Here is a 13,907-nt window from a genome sequence, read left to right as displayed (position 1 = left end):
AAATTAAAAGTATTGAATCCTCCAATTGCCCTGAAAAAGCTGTGTCTAATACTCTGAGGTCTCCTAGGATTATACCCAAAATCTTTCAAATTTTTTTAACGCAAACACAGCTTTAGTAATGTCAAAGTGACTTCAACACACGGTGTATGACTGTTGGTGAATGGATGGTAACTGGTGGTAAGCTCTGCACTGATAGACTTTTTATTTTTTTTTTTAAATTGAAAAGTTCCAAGATTTAACCCATTTTGAGAGCATATGCCTATTGTGGAAGCATTTGTACATATGCAGTGTATTCTGAGGTAGCCATGGCTTTTTGACCTACGGTGATCCAAAAATTGCCCTTTATAGGCAGTAGAAACAAATTTGGCATTTGCAGTTAGTTTGGCTTCTCTCAGTCATTAAAAAGGGGACTATAGGCCAGAAAACAGAGTTGTCATTAATGGAACTGAAAGTCCACAAAGTAAAAAGTTAACTGTTACAGCAGTGGAAGATGAGGACTGCAAAACACTGACTCAACTGATGGTGTCACTGTCAGAGTTAACATAATCCTTTTGTGACTGACCATAACATCCTCCTCTTTCCGAAGACAAAAGACAAAGAGGCAAATTGTTACCTGCTTTTGGTAGCTTTACTGGCCAGATTGCTGGTGCCAGTAGCCAGAAGTCATGATATTTTTTTTTCTATTAGATTGCCCTGTTAATTTCAACTTACGCTTTTTATTTTAGCATACATTTTTACTATACTATAATTAACTTTTGTCACTGTTTTGTACTGCTAGTCCCTCCTTACCAACAAGGACCGTCCAAAAAAATGCTCAAAACAGCCTACCCAAAAAAACTGCAGAAATAGGACAATGCATTGGTATGGATGTAAGTCAAATTTCACCAATAAAAGGGGTGTACAAATATTCAGTAGTTGCTGACACGCACACTTTGAGGGTCACAGAGTTAAATGTCCGTATTTTTTTTTTACTTACAAAAATTCCAATTACAATTCCCCCTTACAAAAAAAAGGGTTGGTTTTGCAGTGTAATCTCCTCGACCATCTGATCACCGACAGCGTCCACCTCACTGGTATTAATTGTTCTCCGCAGGGTGACAGAGCGTCCAGAGAGCCCAAAACTGACCTCACTGAGCACCCACACGGAGAGCACAACCTCAGCTGTGAAGAAAGAGCCGGGGAAGATCACAATAAGAGAAAGTGGACCCCCTACTAATACTGTGACTACAGGGAAGGAAAGGTGGGTCGTAGATTTATCTCTTTGGCCGGAGTCACACATAACATATAAAAGAATCGGTCCGTTTTTCACGGACGAGAATCGCACAAATGTTCCCGAACTGTGATCCGTATGTCATCCGTTTGCAATGCGATGATGCGATTTCCTTGCATCTATGTATCCGTATGACATGCGTATTTCTCAATGCGTTTTCCCCATGGCTCGATGGGCTGAAATGAGGAAAATGCTTGCGCATTTCTGGCAAGTCACACTAAAGGTCCGTGTGTTCTCCATTTTTTTTCTCGCACCCATAGACTTGCATTGGCGAGTCTTGCCCGTTACACGGTGCAAATCGCAGCATGCTGCGATTTCACTCGCACGTATAATACGGCTGAGAAAAAAAACGGATGATGGGAGCTGCCCCATAGATTAACATTGGTCCGAGTGCTATGCGATTTATTCTCTCATAGCACTCGTTCGTAGTCCTCTCTAGTGTGACTCCGGCCTTTATTAGGATATTTCTGTTGAACAGTAAATAATGGAGTCGATTCAGAAAGCAATTGATGAAACATACACAGAAGGGAGGAAGCAGAATGAGCGCAGGCCGCTCAGCTACAGCCGCGGGTCCTGTGTACTGATTACATGACTATCAATGTGACATGCCTGGTCCATAGGTCAGGAAAACTTGTGTTGTTAAAAAGCATAAAAGTTAGTTAGGGCTCTTTCACACTTCCGTTTTTTGCAATCCGTCGTTTTGGGCAAAAAACGGATCCTGCAAATGTGCCTCCCCCCAGCCTAAAACAAAAAATAATGCCAGTGCCAAATTCATTAGATGACATAAACCAACATCGCCCCACAGACCCAACTGATAACAAGAAGGTGACTTGAGTTTCCATCGTTGTGTCTGTTAGTTTGCCATAGATAAAATGCATTATTTTTTTTTTTTACTTTTTTGACAAAATGTGTCAAAAGATATGAAAATAGTCAAATTTTTTTGCCCCTTTTTTTAGCGCAATGACGTTTTTTCCAAAGTTAAAGTTATGTAATATAACTAGGATGGTCCATGCACCGTGAGTGGAGGTCTGAAGTCTGGGACATGTACATATTAGTAGATCGGAGGATTGGCTCTTTCTCTGCTCAGTACTGATTCTTCCCAGGAGCTGAACAGTGATCAGTAGAGATGGGCTGACTCGAGCAGTAAGGTTCAGCGTCCGTACCGAACACCTACTGTTCAGGCATGGACACCGAAGATGGGCTTCACCAGAAAGTCCGTGTTACTGTTTGGGTTTGGCCCCCAAACATCGGGTATTTGTCGCACTGTCATGTGCATGACACCACGGTAAACAGTGCTTCTGATGGGAGGTAAAATAATTACCGACGGTCAGACAGCTGCGGTTACCACGCTGTCAAATGACAGCATTATCCCACAGCTGTGATCAGAGGTGTAAAGTTTAGCTCCAGACACTGGTGTCCACTGATGGGACTACTGTTTCCATCATCCGACGCATGATGCCGCTAATAACAGCGAGAGCAGGAGCGTCTGATGGGAGTATTCATTAGCCGACTCCTGTGCTGTAAATAAATAATTTAAAAATTATAATAATTTCCCCTGTATTTTTGATAACCTGATAGACAAAACTCACAGCTGGGGGCTGCAACCCTCAGCTGTCAGCTTCAGAGAGGCTGGTTATCAAGAATGAGGGGTCCCCACTCTCTTTTTTTTTAATTATTTAAATAAAAAAATGTAAAACGGCATGGGGTCCCCCCCATTTTTACAACTAGCCTTGCTGAAGTAGACAGCTGGGGGCTGGTATTCTCAGGCTGATAAGGAGCCATGGATAATGCCTCCCCCCAGCCTAAAAATAGCAGCCTTCAGCCTCCCAGAAATGGACAATTCTGGCACTTTGCTTGGATCTTCCCACTTACCCTGTAGCAGTGGCAAGTGGGGTTCATATTTGTGGGCTTGATGTCACCTTTGTATTGTCTGGTGACATCAAGCCCATGGATTACTAATGGAGAGGCGTCTATGAGACACCTTTTCATTACTAATGCTATAGTTACATGGTAAATAAAGACACAGCCAGAATAATGTCCTTTATTAGAAATAAGACTGAACACAGTTTTCCATTTTATTTAAAAATAACAAACACAGTTATACTCACCCCACGCCTAATTCCACCGAAGCCCTCGTCTCCTGTAATAAAATAAAAATAAAAACCAACAATATACCTCACCTGTCCGTCATTCTGTCCGTGCCATAATCCATGTCTCAAAATTGATAGTTTTCAACCTGGATCGTGCCAAGATGTGACCGTCCAGGCAGCATCCAGGAGAATTTCACTGCAGTGAATATGACTGCTGTGAACTCGCCTCTGCACCATGAGACTTTTTCTCAGTGTGCTAGTGATGATCTCACCGGAGGCAGTTCAGCCTGGCTGGGATGCAGCCTCAGTGACCTGCAGTAATCTCGATGATATCACCGCTGCTCACTGATGCTGCGTCGCAACAGCTCATTCATCAGTGGTTCTCAGCCTGGACGGTCACACCTTGGCACCATCTAGGCTCAAAACTATTAATCCCCAGACATGGATTGCGGTGTGGGCCAGAACAATGAAAAAGTGAGGGATGTTGTTTTTTTTAATTTTTGTTTTATTACAGGAGAACAAGGGCTTCAGTGGAATTAGGCGTTAGGTGAGTATAACTGTGTTTGTTATTTTTAAATAAAAATGGAAAACTGTGTTTTGTTTTATTCCAAATAAAGGACTTATTCAGGCTGTGTGTTTACTTCCAATATAACTATAGGATTAGTAATGGATATGTATCTTATAGACACCTCTCCATTACTAATCTGCGGGCTTGATGTCACCAGACAATACAAAGGTGACATCAACCCCACAAATATGAACCCCACTTGCCACCACTACAGGACAAGTGGGACGAGGCGAGAAAAGCACCAGAATTGGCACATCTAATAGATGCACCTTTTCTGGGGCTTCTATTTGTAGGCTGGGGGGGCAATTTCCATGGCCCTTTACCAGCCTGAGAATATCAGCCCCCAGCTGTTTGCTTTAGCAGGGCTGGAAGTCAAAAATGGGTGGGACACCACGCCATTTTTTTAAAATTATTTATTTAAAAAAAATGTAAAAAACAGCGTGGGGACCCCTCTATTCTTGATAACCATCCTTGCTGAAGCTGATAGCTGAGGGTTTCAGCCCCCAGCTGTGAGTTTTGCCTGGCTGGTTATCAAAAATATAGGTGAACCACGCCGTATTTTTTAAAAATTATTTATTTACAGCCAGGAGTGGCTGATAAATGCTCCCATCCACCACTCCTGTTCTCACTGTTATTAGCAGCAGCAGGTGTTAGCTGATGGGAGCTGTAGTCCCATCAGCCGACACCAGTGACTGGAGGTAAACTTTATACCTTCGGTCACAGCTGAGCGCTCACGCTGTCATTTGACAGCATTGGAACCGCGTCTGTCTGACCAGCAGTAATGATTTTACCGCCAATTAGAAGTAGTATTTGCTGCACTGTCATGTACATAACAGCATGGTAAGCGCTGGATGTTCAAGTGAGTTGGGGTTCAGGTCCGGGTACTATTCTGGTACCCGAACCTAAACTTTTATTTAACTGTTCGGCCTAACCCGCCGGACCCGAACATCCAGGGGTCCGCAAATCTCTAGTGATCAGTATTAGTGATGAGCGAACATGCTCAGATACCGTCCTATCTCAGCATGCTGGGTGTTATCCGAGTATCTTGGGCGTGCTCGTATATTATGTTCAAGTCCCCGTTGCTGCATGATTTGCGGCTGTTAGACAGACATAACGCATGCGGGAATTGCCTGTTTGTTTGGAAACCCCCACATATGTTGAGGCTGTCTTACAGCCGCAAATCATGCAGCTGCGGGGACTCAGACATACTATATGACCACGCCCAAGATACTCGAATAACACCCGGGCAGGCTCAGATAAGATGGTATCCAAACACGTTCGCTCATCACTAATCAGTATGCATTTGTGGGTTTTTACTTTCTGACATCCATCCTCAGCCTTTTATCCCTTTATTAGCTGACCTGGTTACTAATCTCTCTGGTCAATAGATACTACGCAAAAATTATTTCATTTTGCAACTTATTGAGATTCACGCATAAAAGCACATAGATAATAAAGCTGTTATTCCCGGAAGCCAATCCCTTTCCATTTTTCTTTATCTAACCCATGCTACCACATGAGAGCTGGATTCTTATTGGTTGTAATAAACTACAACTCCTGCTGTCCGCACTTGCTTTCATACATTTTCAGGATCGCTGAAGACTTTATTTCCACCTTTTGTGAGCAGAATTTTCGGCGGAGCTGCACCTTTTACTGTTCTAACCTGTTTTACCTGTACGTGTGTCTTATATTAGCATGAAATGTAACTACACATATCATACTTCTCCCTAGCAGGGTGGAGACCACAAAGAAGAGCGACACTCTCCCAGATTCTCTGTCCTCTTATCTGTATGATGATGCCAGCAGGTAATCTATGCCAATCATGGAAAATCTATGCCCGGTATCAGGACTTTAGGTGATGACGCAGCTATGGGTCCAATGATCCTGATGAGAGATAAGTGGAGAAATTCACCAGATTAGTTCAGTTTGTCAGTTCATGGGAAAAATTCATCAGTCATCTCATCTCAAGTTGGTGAATCGAATCTTTAGCCTGATTGCACCATGTCTCGTCCAATCGGATGATGCAGGAGGAGATCAGGATCGGGCGATTCTCCAGGCAGATAAATCGCTAACAGATGAGTTTGGCAGCCGATTGTTCCACTATTAATCCAAAATTGAGAAAGTCGGGAGAAATAGCTGTGTGGCCGACAGTTATCTAAGGTCCTTCATTCTCCTTGACGTCTTCTGTGTAGTTGAAGACCATTCTTTTCCTCTCTTCTTACTAATCTGTCTGGGAAAATGGATGAAACATGAGTCATGGAGTATATCTTAGTACTTGAGACAGTTTGAGGCATGAGTTAGTTTGACCTAAGAGTGGTAATAAGACTGAATTCTTTGAAGAATTTTATACATTTACTTACTGCAGGTGTCAAAGTTTTAATAAATTGTCTTAAAGTGTTAAACACATCATCCAAGCTTCACCTGAACCCAACAGTTTTGGAGGGACTGAGCGACCATCTACTGTATATGTGTCACAACTTATTATTGCAGAGGGTAAAAATGAAAAAGCGATGGGGCATCTTAGATTTCAACATGCCCAATCTTTTCATAATCATTGAAGATAAGCTGCCGCCATTGGTGCTTGACCGCGGCTTACTCTACATGGACACTTGGCTGCAGAAAAACACCATACTTTGTGTTGGGCTATGAAATCTTGAAGCTGTAATGTGTATATGTATGGATAATCAGGAGCAGCACTAGGGTAATGTGGACGCTGAGCCTCCCTGGCAAAGACCAAATCATCCAGATAAGAAGTTACAAATGGAGGCAGCATACCTAGCAATATGGCAAAAAACGGTGGTTTATTAGCCCATAGTAGCAACATTTCGGTTCTGAGATATGAACCTTTCTCTAGCAGTGATAGGATACAAATGCAAAATATTTTGTCGGGTGACCCGGGACCAGGGGCTCCTTCCCTGTCCCTAACATGAGGGGTCGCCTTAGCTCACCCTATTCCCCAGGATACTTCTGAAGGTGAAGATGCCAGGGCCTCCACTCTTACATTATCTCCTGAGACAGCCCTCTGTCTGTTCTCTTCCCCCACCCAGGGAAGAGGGGTGCTACTATGCATCGTAGTACACCATCCCGACAAACAAGGCAACACAAACAAGGGTTAACAGAAAACTCCAGGCATTCAAAATATTCCCTCACATATAACAGAGGAATGCAGCAGGGTGTGAAGGTATGGGAATAAACCAAAATAGAGAAGGATAAGGGATTACCACACTTTCAAACCAATCAACAGTCGTAGATAACTCCTCCAATACTCCTTCTCATATGAAAACCTCTTCTTCCTGAAGCCGTGCAGCAAATGCTAGCACTGACAAGGATTTGCATCAGAGCCCAGATTATAAAGGGGAACGGATTGACTAACTGAGCTCAGCTGCGAGTGCAGAGATTTCCAACATGGCCTATTAACCCCTGTTCCATCAGAAATAATAAACACTATTAAAATGAAAGGGAAGTGCTTCTTCTCAGCACTGGAGTAGGAGCAATCAGATGCTACGGTCTGCTGGCTACACACTGTCGCGGTAACCCCACGAAAAATACATGTACAAGGTGAATATACAATATACAGATGTATAACCATGCGCATATACATTAAGAATGCCTGTAAGTGAAGATATTGTAGTATCAGAGTGTACAGAAAAAAGTGCAATAGTGCTTAATTAAGCAGGTAAATACTAGGTGAAAAAAAATCACAATAACTAAATATATATATATTTGCATTTTCAGGTTTGAGAAAAGCAGGAAATTGAATCAGCCTGCACAGCCACCATCACAGACAGTAACTACCAGGTTGGTTAAATACGGTAGTTTAATCTCCTCGACCATCCGATCACCGACAACAATCCACCTCACTGGCATTAATTGTTCTCTGCAGGGTGACAGAACGTTCAGAGAGCCCAAAACTGACCTCATGGGGCACCAACACGGAGAGCACAACCTCAGCTGTCAAACCTGAACCTGGAAAGATGACAATAAGACAAAGTGGACCCCCTACTAATACTGTGACTACAGGGAAGGAAAGGTGGGTTGCTGATTTATTTCTTTATTTTGGATACTTTTATTGAAAAATGAATTATTGGACTCTAATCAGAAGGCAAATGATGAAGTATACACAAAGAAGGGATGAAGCCCCCGGCAGGATGAGTGCAGGCTGCAGCAGTAAATACACATCAGAGACTAAAGGCACCGTCACACATAACGATATCGTTAACGATATCATTGCAACGTCACGCTTTTGGTGACGTAGCAACAATCCCGCTAACGATCTCGTTATGTGTGACAGCGACCAACGATCAGGCCCCTGCTGGGAGATCGTTGGTCGTTGGGGAATGATCAGGACCATTTTTTGGTCGCTGATCACCCGCTGTCATCGCTGGATCGGCGTGTGAGACGCCGATCCAGCGATGTTACCCACCTGTCATTTGAGTTGCCTGTAAAACTGCCGTATTTTTAAGATAAGCACCACCTATATTTGTTTTAAGCTGTGCATTGGGTTTCAGAAATGAGCTAATCTTTTGAAAATTGAATTTGCCATATTTTTCCCTGAAATTTTCATTTGCATTGATTTTATTTGCCACAAATTAAAAGTATTGAATCCTCCAATTGCCCTGAAAAAGCTGTGTCTAATACTCTGAGGTCTCCTAGGACTATACCCAAAATCTTTCAAATTTTTTTTAACGCAAACACAGCTTTAGTAATGTCAACGTGACTTCAACACACGGTGTATGACTGTTGGTGAATGGATGGTAACTGGTGGTAACCTCTGCACTGATTGACTTTTTATGTATTTTTAAAATTAAAAAGTTCCAAGATTTAACCCATTTTGAGAGCATATGCCTATTGTGGAAGCATTTGTACATATGCAGTGTATTCTGAGGTAGCCATGGCTTTTTGACCTACGGTGATCCAAAAATTGCCCATTATAGGGATTAGAAACAAATTTGGCATTCACAGTTAGTTTGGTTTCTCGCAGTCATTAAAAAGGGGACTGTAGGCCAGAAAACAGAGTTGTCATTAATGGAACTGAAAGTCCACAAAGTAAAAAGTTAACTGTTACACCAGTGGAAGATGAGGATTGCAAAACACTGACTCAACTGATGGTGTCACTGTCAGAGTTAACATAATCCTTTTGAGACTGAGACAACTGATGTGTCATATATTCCATAACATCCTCTTTCCGAAGACAAAAGACAAAGAGGCAAATTGTTACCTGCTTTTGGTAGCTTTACTGGCCAGATTGCTGGTGCCAGTAGCCAGAAGTCATGATATTTTTTTTTCTATTAGATTGCCCTGTTAATTTCAACTTACGCTTTTTATTTTAGCATACATTTTTACTATACTATAATTAACTTTTGTCACTGTTTTGTACTGCTAGTCCCTCCTTACCAACAAGGACCGTCCAAAAAAATGCTCAAAACACAGCTTACCCAAAAAACTGCAGAAATAGGACAAAGCATTGGTATGGATGTATGTCAAATTTCACCAATAAAATGGGTGTACAAATATTCAGTAGTTGCTGACACGCACACTTTGAGGGTCACAGAGTTAAATGTCCATTTTTTTTTATTTATCTTTTTTTTTAAAACAATTCCCCCTTACAAAAAAAAAAGCACCAAGCAAGAAATGGTAATGGCTTGACCAAAAAACAGAGCTACTGTAGGTGTAATGTAGAGGTGTCTTAATACGTTTGTCCATACAGTGTATATCAAATTGTTCTCTTTGTCAGAGTGGAGACCACAAAGAAGAGCGACGCTCTCCCAGACGCCCTGTCTTCATTTTTGTATGATGACGTCAACAGGTAATCTATGCCAATAATGGAAAATCTATGCTTCATATCAGGACTTTAGGGACTGACATATCCATGGGATCAATGATCCTGACGAGACATAAGTGAAGGAACTCACCCACTTGGTTTAGTTTGTCAATTAATCTTCGTGAATGACCAGAGGAGGAGGAATTCATCTCTCAAGTTGGTGAATCGAATCTTTAAATTGATTGCACCATCTTTTAGTCCAAAGAGAGGATTCAAGATCTGCTGATTCTCCAGCAGATAAGTCATTGACGGATGAGTTTGGGAGCAGATTACTCCTCTCTCCCTATAGAGAAATGGGGAAATCGGGAGAGATAGCTGTTTGTCCAGGAGTTATCTAATGTCCTTTATTCTCCCTGAAGTCTTCTTTGTGGTTGAAGGCCATTCTTTTACTCTGTTCTTACTTATCTGCCTGGGAATATAGATGAAACATGAGTGTTGGGATATATCTTACAACATTGTTTCTACTCATTGATTCAAAGGAATATAAAAAGAATAAAAAACATAAGATCAGACTGAGTGCATTGAAGAATTACTGTATATACATTTACATACACGCTAATGTTACTTTGTTCAATAAATTATCTAATGTTGCCAAACACATCATTCGAGCTTCATCTGAACCAGTTGTGGAAAAACAAGGTGACCATGTAGGACATATTTGTCCTACACGACTTTCTCATTACTACACATGTTGGGTTGGGTCATCTTGGATTTCAACATGTCCAATCCTTTCATAATCGTAGGGGATAAGCTTCCGCCATTCGTGCCTAACAGCAGCTTACTGCCCTCTCCCCAATGAGAATACATGCACACTTGGTCGTAGCTAAAGTGCATGCATGTGGATGGGTCAAGAGGAATACCGGCCTAAGCCCATCTTGAGGCAATCAACTGTTACTTTTATCCTCAACCTGTGAGATGTATAGGAGTAATTAAACATTGCAGTCTCTGCGGAATTCAGCTTTTCTTTTTAGGGAACACCCTCTACTCTTTGAAGAGGATATGGAATTACTCCTCGACATATTTTTGTTGTCCATTTATAAATGTTATTGTCTCGCCACTTTGACTTTTCTTCTCAAGAGTAAATCATAGTGACTTGTTCCATGGTCGGCAGTAGAGATAGAAATTCGATTTGCGCTGTCCTCCTTTGGTGCCCAGTCCGGCCCTCTGTGGCAGATGGTCTTCTCTTTTGTATGCATCCTATGATATGCATCCATGGCACTTCTGGTGACGAGACCCCATGCGATTTCATGACATTTTGGTGCTTAGCAAGCGTAAGATGCACTCAAGATGCCAGGCTTAGGATGGCGGCTGCCAAGGAGGACCGGACTGGATATTGGACACAGGCGGCATGAATCAAATTGCTAATTTCTGGGTGGCAACTTTACAAACTATTACTGAATATGTGAAATGCTCCACAATTTTTTCCCTGTTCCCAAATATTGTCCCAATAGTGAGTGTCCCCATGTCACTCATTGCCAGCCATGTAGTTGTGCCAGCCATATTTATCAGCACTGATGGTTCCTCTGTGTTTCTGTTACCGCTTGTTCTGTAGTGACATCACCAAAGTGCAGCACCTCCAGTACATACCTACTGTTGGGATAGGCAACCTCGAAGCTGTAACATATGTATTTGTATTTTGCCTCTTCAGGTTTGAGAAAAACAGGAAATCAAATCAACCTGCACAGCCACCATCACAGACTATAACTACCAGGTTGGTTCCATAGTTTAGTCTCCTCGACCATCCGATCACCGACAACAATCCACCTCACCGGCATTATTTGTTCTTCGCAGGGTGACAGAGCGTTCAGAGAGCCCAAAACTGACCTCATGGAGCACCCACACGGAGAGCACAACTTCCACAGTGAAGCCCGAGCCCGGGAAGATCACAGTCTTTCGTGATGAAAGGTATTTTTTGGGGGGTGGGACAGAGATGGAGATGGGGATGTTTTTGGGTAACTTTTTAGTTATTGCATCACATATGGTTGACTATGCTCTACAATTTTACATCCACATCAGACAACATTGGCCAAGGGACATCAGAGGCAAAGCCTGGGAATATTCTCACCGTCTGTTACCGCCAGTCCAACATTTCTCCATTACACAAAAGACTGTCACATAAAGATCATAAACTTGATGTGAACTCTGTTGGCTGCTTATCTAACCCCTGGGACCCCCACCAATCCTGCACATGGGGGCCCCAAAGTATCCTGTGTGAGCTGCACAGTTGTTAACGTGCCTGACCATTTCTTTGGGACTCGTGAAGATCGCCATTCAATCGGTCCCATAAAAGTGAACAGAGTAATGGTCGCACATGCACACTACGGCCCTAGACTTTGGGACTCCCCTATTTTCTGGCTCAGCGAGAATCCCAGAGATTAGAAAGCCAGAAATCATCTATTTATCACCTATCCTTTAATCACAGTATTTAATTGTATTCAGTGGGAAAACTTCAATAAAGAAAGTGGCCCGAGTTTCATCAGTTTTTCACTAATAGGTGACGTTCAGTATTTGGTCAGTATTTTACATCTTGTGAAGTGCTGTGGCTATAAAAGTATAATAGAAACACGTCACCACTTCTGTATTTATCACCCACTCCCGGTTTTGGCTTACAGCTATCGAGGAATTTTATTTCATCTTACTGAAAACAGTGCCACTTTTATCTATGGCACTAGTCACTTGTCCATTTTGAAAACCTATATTCATATACCCATTAAATAAATTCAGAGTTAATAATGAGGGGGTCCTCTGATTGAGAACCTCATTTCTTGGTCAGAATGAGGGTAATTATTAAAAGTGTCTCTCACTCTAGAGGACTGGTCCTGTCCTACAGTACCCACTGATTAGAATAAACACTGTGTAATATTCTCCAATTTGACATAAAAATGTAATAATTTGTGAGGTATCCTTGTGTAATTACCTGACGCCCTCCTATGCAGACCTCTGCCTCTGTTCTACTGATTGCCGCGACCATTTTCTTCACCTTTATCCCCTGTACAGTATAAGACACTCCCACCTGCTCTTAGATTGGCCAGGTGAACAGCATTAGCCAATCCGAGAACTGGGGGGGCGTGTCTCAGACTACAGCTGTCTACAGGAGTGTAAGAAATGCTGTGGACACATTGGCTTAATAATTAGCATATTAGTAGTATAAAAAAGGCGACAATGTCACTTTGCCAAACATCTCTCAGATGATATTACAGTTTTATGACAAACCAGTGGGTCACTTTAATTATCTTGGAAAATGTAGCACTTCCAGGTTTCCTACTGCTTATAGCTGATTGCAGGGAATCTAAAAAAAAGGGGTATAATTTGCAATACTCTTTGTCAAGAGACCCTCAAGATAAGTCTGAACTAAAGAATCCCTAAAAATGAGCTGCAATACTAGACCCAGCCATGTGACACGAGTGGCACTGTGTCTGCAAAAATAATCAGATGTCATGAAACCATTTATCTACACAGGTAGAGTGTACAGGGGGTTACAGGGTGGTACATCCGGAATACAGGCAGTTAACCTTGAGATCTGTCTGATCGAGGCCTTATGATAAGTTTACCGATATCTTCTCTTTTTGCAGTTATGGCCCCAACAGAGAAACACCGAAGTCCCCAGTGCAAAGCCGCACTACGAGAGTCACAGAAAAGTAAATAAAGCTCAGATATACAGGGGGCGTCCTACAGGGGGTGCGGAGGTGACAGTCACACCCGGCCCCTGGTGCTGGAGGGGGTCCTATAGTAAGTGAGGATGGTATTATTGGAGCTGGATAAAGCATCAACCTGGTTTCAACATTATAATGTTCAGCATTTGGGACAGAAAAGTTTCAGATTGTGGCTCATTTTACCTGGGAGGCAACATGTTCAAAAACTTTAACCTTTGGGCAGAAATTGACTGGAAAAACAAAGAGTAATTCTTCTAATAATTGAGACATAACAGAACCCAGACAGATGCTCTAATAACCAGCGCGGCCCCTCCGCGCCCATCTACATCAGTTATGCTGCTCATCCATTTTGGACATACAGTAAATAGCGTTTGATTTATTCTCAGAATGGGATAGATAAGTGGAATTCCCCAACACAGGTGAGAACTCAGCCCTAACCCTATGTACCACCACATTGGTTCTGAATCTAGATAGTAATAAATATTAGGATTTCACTATTATCTCA

At 42.2% G+C, this 13,907-nt stretch overlaps 1 protein-coding gene across 18 annotated transcripts in view; it reads left to right on the top strand.

Moving 5' to 3' along the window:
* The window catches only part of ZNF185 (zinc finger protein 185 with LIM domain), a 140,314-nt gene that overhangs the window by 76,839 nt on the left and 49,568 nt on the right, over positions 1 to 13,907 (top strand). For 13 of the 18 annotated variants that reach the window (XM_069746879.1, XM_069746878.1, XM_069746868.1 and 10 more), the window contains 8 exons: positions 1,094 to 1,240; positions 5,660 to 5,734; positions 7,664 to 7,726; positions 7,812 to 7,958; positions 9,663 to 9,734; positions 11,398 to 11,460; positions 11,541 to 11,654; positions 13,322 to 13,387. In XM_069746879.1, coding sequence (XP_069602980.1) covers positions 1,094 to 1,240; positions 5,660 to 5,734; positions 7,664 to 7,726; positions 7,812 to 7,958; positions 9,663 to 9,734; positions 11,398 to 11,460; positions 11,541 to 11,654; positions 13,322 to 13,387 — 747 coding nt within the window. The remainder of the gene's footprint in view (positions 1 to 1,093; positions 1,241 to 5,659; positions 5,735 to 7,663; positions 7,727 to 7,811; positions 7,959 to 9,662; positions 9,735 to 11,397; positions 11,461 to 11,540; positions 11,655 to 13,321; positions 13,388 to 13,907) is intronic. The other 5 variants (XM_069746876.1, XM_069746871.1, XM_069746867.1 and 2 more) reach the window with 3 other exon arrangements.

Source organism: Ranitomeya imitator, chromosome 2 (assembly GCF_032444005.1).
Source record: "Ranitomeya imitator isolate aRanImi1 chromosome 2, aRanImi1.pri, whole genome shotgun sequence".
Taxonomy (NCBI): domain Eukaryota; kingdom Metazoa; phylum Chordata; class Amphibia; order Anura; family Dendrobatidae; genus Ranitomeya; species Ranitomeya imitator.
The sequence above is the reverse complement of the archived record's forward strand: the minus strand, read 5'-3'. Positions and strand labels throughout refer to the sequence as shown.